This window comes from Belonocnema kinseyi, chromosome 3 (genome assembly GCF_010883055.1).
Source record: "Belonocnema kinseyi isolate 2016_QV_RU_SX_M_011 chromosome 3, B_treatae_v1, whole genome shotgun sequence".
Lineage (NCBI taxonomy): Eukaryota > Metazoa > Arthropoda > Insecta > Hymenoptera > Cynipidae > Belonocnema > Belonocnema kinseyi.
The window spans coordinates 123,306,132-123,309,426 of record NC_046659.1 but is presented as its reverse complement, the minus strand read 5'-3'; the positions used below and the strand labels follow the sequence as shown (position 1 = coordinate 123,309,426).

Here is a 3,295-nt window from a genome sequence, read left to right as displayed (position 1 = left end):
TTATGGCCACAGTTTTTTGGGATGCACGTGGAATTATACTTATTGACTACTTGGAAAAGGGTAAAACAATCACTGGTGAATATTATGCATCATTATTAGAGCTACTGAAAGAAGAAATTTAAAAAAAACGACCACATTTGGCGAGAAAAAGAATTCTCTTTCATCACGACAACGCCCGAGTTCACACATGCTTCGTTTCAATGGCTAAAATTGAAGAACTAAAATTCGAATTGGTCGAACAACACCCACCGTATTCACCAGATTTAGCCCCCAGTGGCTTTTTCTTATTTCCAAACTTGAAAAAATGGCTCGGTGGACAGAATTCCAGATAACGAAGACGTCATTGCCTCTGTAAGTGCTTATTTTGAGGAACTTCCGAAAACGCACTTTTCTGAAGGATTAAAAAAACTTGAAAAGCGATTGACCAAGTGTATAGAGCTCCAAGGAGATGTTAAAAATTCGCTTATTTTGAAACCCACCGACAAATACGAAACAATTCTGAGATACTACTTTGCAAGTCTAAAAACTTTCTATTAAAATGACCCTTATTTTTTTGCGATACCTTATGTCGTTTGCGAGGAAAATTAAAAATAAACTTTATAGGGAAATATCATTCTTTCGTCTTCGAAAATGGCTAAGCCCGTACAAGGCTGATTGAGAATGACTTTCTTATTTTAGCAGAAAATTTTCAAAAATATTGGGAAGAATAAAAAGTTAGGATTTTCTATAAATTATATTTTTATTTTTTTAAAGTTTGATGAAAAAATTTAAGATTTTATGGGAAATTCCACCTTTTCATTCTTCCCAATATTTAACCAAAGTTTCTGCTAATAGAAGAAAGACGTCATATCAGCTTTGGGTGGGATAACCATTTTTTAGACCGGGAGAATTATTTTTTAACATAAAAAATTCATTTCTGAATTATTCTCGCAAACGATACAAAATATCGCAAAAGGCCAATGGTTTATTTTTATATGAATTTTAGGCGTGAAAAGTTTTATCTAACAAAATTTTCATATCTTTCGTTTAAAAGAAGAAATGGAAAATCTGATTATATGAAAAAAAATTCCCCTGTCGACAAAAGTTATTTGGCCCGCATAAAACTCACAAGATATCTTTATTATGAGAGTAAACATTTGAAACGAAATTGTCAAAAAGTATATAATTATGGGTTTTTTAAAGCAACTTTTCATATTTTTAGAAAAACCACCGCTATTTTATTCATTTAAAAGCTTTTTTATAGTTTTTAATGGGTTTCAAAATAAGACAATAAACGCTGTTAAAATAAAAAAGAAAACGATCAGTATCTCAATCAGGTCCAAAATTATTAAAGATTAAAAAAGCTAGTCAATTGAAGAAGAAGTAAGCCAAGCTTCTTTTCGAATAAATCCAAACCCCCATAGTTGAATCCAATTTATCTTACCTTCAGTTCCTTGACTGATCCAATTAGTTTCTAAGTTTTGTAAAGTAATAATGAATATCTGCATATCATAAAGGTGTTATTTATGTACTATCTGCATTAATATATACATGACATTAAAAATTTGCATGTATGATAGTACATATATTGGATGTTACTTAGGTGAGCATTTTAGAAAAAATATACTAAATTTATGAATTTTGCTCATATTTACTTATTCGTTTAATCCGTTCAACTCCACCTCCCACAATTTTTACAGGTGTATTTTGTTTTAAAAAAATTAATTTTATTCCTTGATAACAATAAATTATGCAATAAATATGTGTTTGAATTATAGAAATACTTGCACACAACAATTTTGATTGGCTTGTTATATTCAACCAAAAAACTTTCTCGTTCTTAAAAATTGTATCATTTTTATTGACATTTCATTAGAATAAATCCATATTTAATAAATATAAATTCTTAAGCGCGTTTAAATGTTTCTTGCAATATATGAAATTTTGAAAATCCAGCGATATTAGCAATTTAAAAAAAATCTTTTTCCAATAATCCTTTTACACTTCAGTGTCTTTTATATTTTTTAAATATCAATTACCCACCAAAGAATTGTTGGTCTTAATTTTGTAAACAGAAACGATCTGGAATGTTTTTATTGAATATTAATTATTGAGTTTTCCATAAGACCAATGCTTTTCTAGAGCAGGACGATTGACGCGCCGTCCGGCGGATTAGTTCACCTGTGAAGTTGAACTTGTAAGCGACAACTATTTTTCTCAGTAGTCGGATAGGACTGGTTTTCATCAAAGCCACATCGTCACATGATAGATAATTATGAGAACCTCTGAGTCACGTGACACCTATTTGAATAAGTGTTTTACCGCCTTAAATTTTTTATAATTTTTTTTTCTGTTGAACGACTCAACAGAAAAATAAATTATGACGCAGCTTCGGTTCCGATTAAACTTATTTATTGATTTTCGTGAGCAAAATTAAGTAGACACCCTGTTCTTGTATTTATTCGATATCCAAATTTTGTTCTAGGCTCTGCAGAAATGTTTCGAGTCGCAAGACATACCCTTATTACAGCAAACGATAGCCGCAATGCCAGAAGAGGAAGCTCGATATCATATGAAAAGATGCGTAGACAGTGGCTTATGGGTGCCGGAAGCCAAAACTAAAGAAGAAGAGGAAGAGGAAGCTGCTGCTGCTGCTGCTGCTACCAAAGTAAAAGAAAGTGAAATGCCAGAACACGTATGAGGGTCAAGTTGAAGAATTATGTTGCTTAAAGTCTCGCTTTCATTCAACAATATATTATCAATGACTTAGTAAGTACGATAAAATTATTTACTAATACATCATCTCTACTTTATAAAGTGATTAATATTTGTACGCTTGATTGAACAATTTTTTTTATTCGCACTCTGACTGGCATCGAACTCGCGAGTCGTAAATTTCTGTACGTGTTTTTTGTATACTTGTGTTTCATATCGCAGCTGTTGCGTATTTCTAAATTATTTCGTTTTTTATGTGTTCATTGTCACGAAAGAACGATTGAGATATGAAAATCAGCTGTATATAATAAATAAATTGATTTGTAAATAAGCCTCAATCCATCATCACAGATATTTACTAATTACCATTTTTTTCTGATCATTTTAAATCATTTTAAGTGATTCTTTTTAGATATTTACTGTAATTTTCGTGCGGGCTGATTGGCGTACTTAAAGTATAACTGATATAGATTAAAGTAAACATTGCATTGTATTTGTATGTACGAGGGTAGTTCAATAAGTCCTTAGAATGAAGTATAAAAACAATTTTTTTTGGGTAAACTTTTTTTTATTTTTCAACATAATCTCCTTGGAGCTCTAT

At 30.9% G+C, this 3,295-nt stretch overlaps 1 protein-coding gene across 1 annotated transcript in view; it reads left to right on the top strand.

Annotated features, from left to right (window-relative positions):
* The window catches only part of LOC117169573 (hsp90 co-chaperone Cdc37), a 23,056-nt gene extending 20,034 nt beyond the window's left edge, over positions 1 to 3,022 (top strand). The window contains exon 5 of the mRNA XM_033356004.1: positions 2,465 to 3,022. Coding sequence (XP_033211895.1) covers positions 2,465 to 2,680 — 216 coding nt within the window. The 3' untranslated portion in view covers positions 2,681 to 3,022. The remainder of the gene's footprint in view (positions 1 to 2,464) is intronic.
* Positions 3,023 to 3,295: the final 273 nt, after the last annotated feature.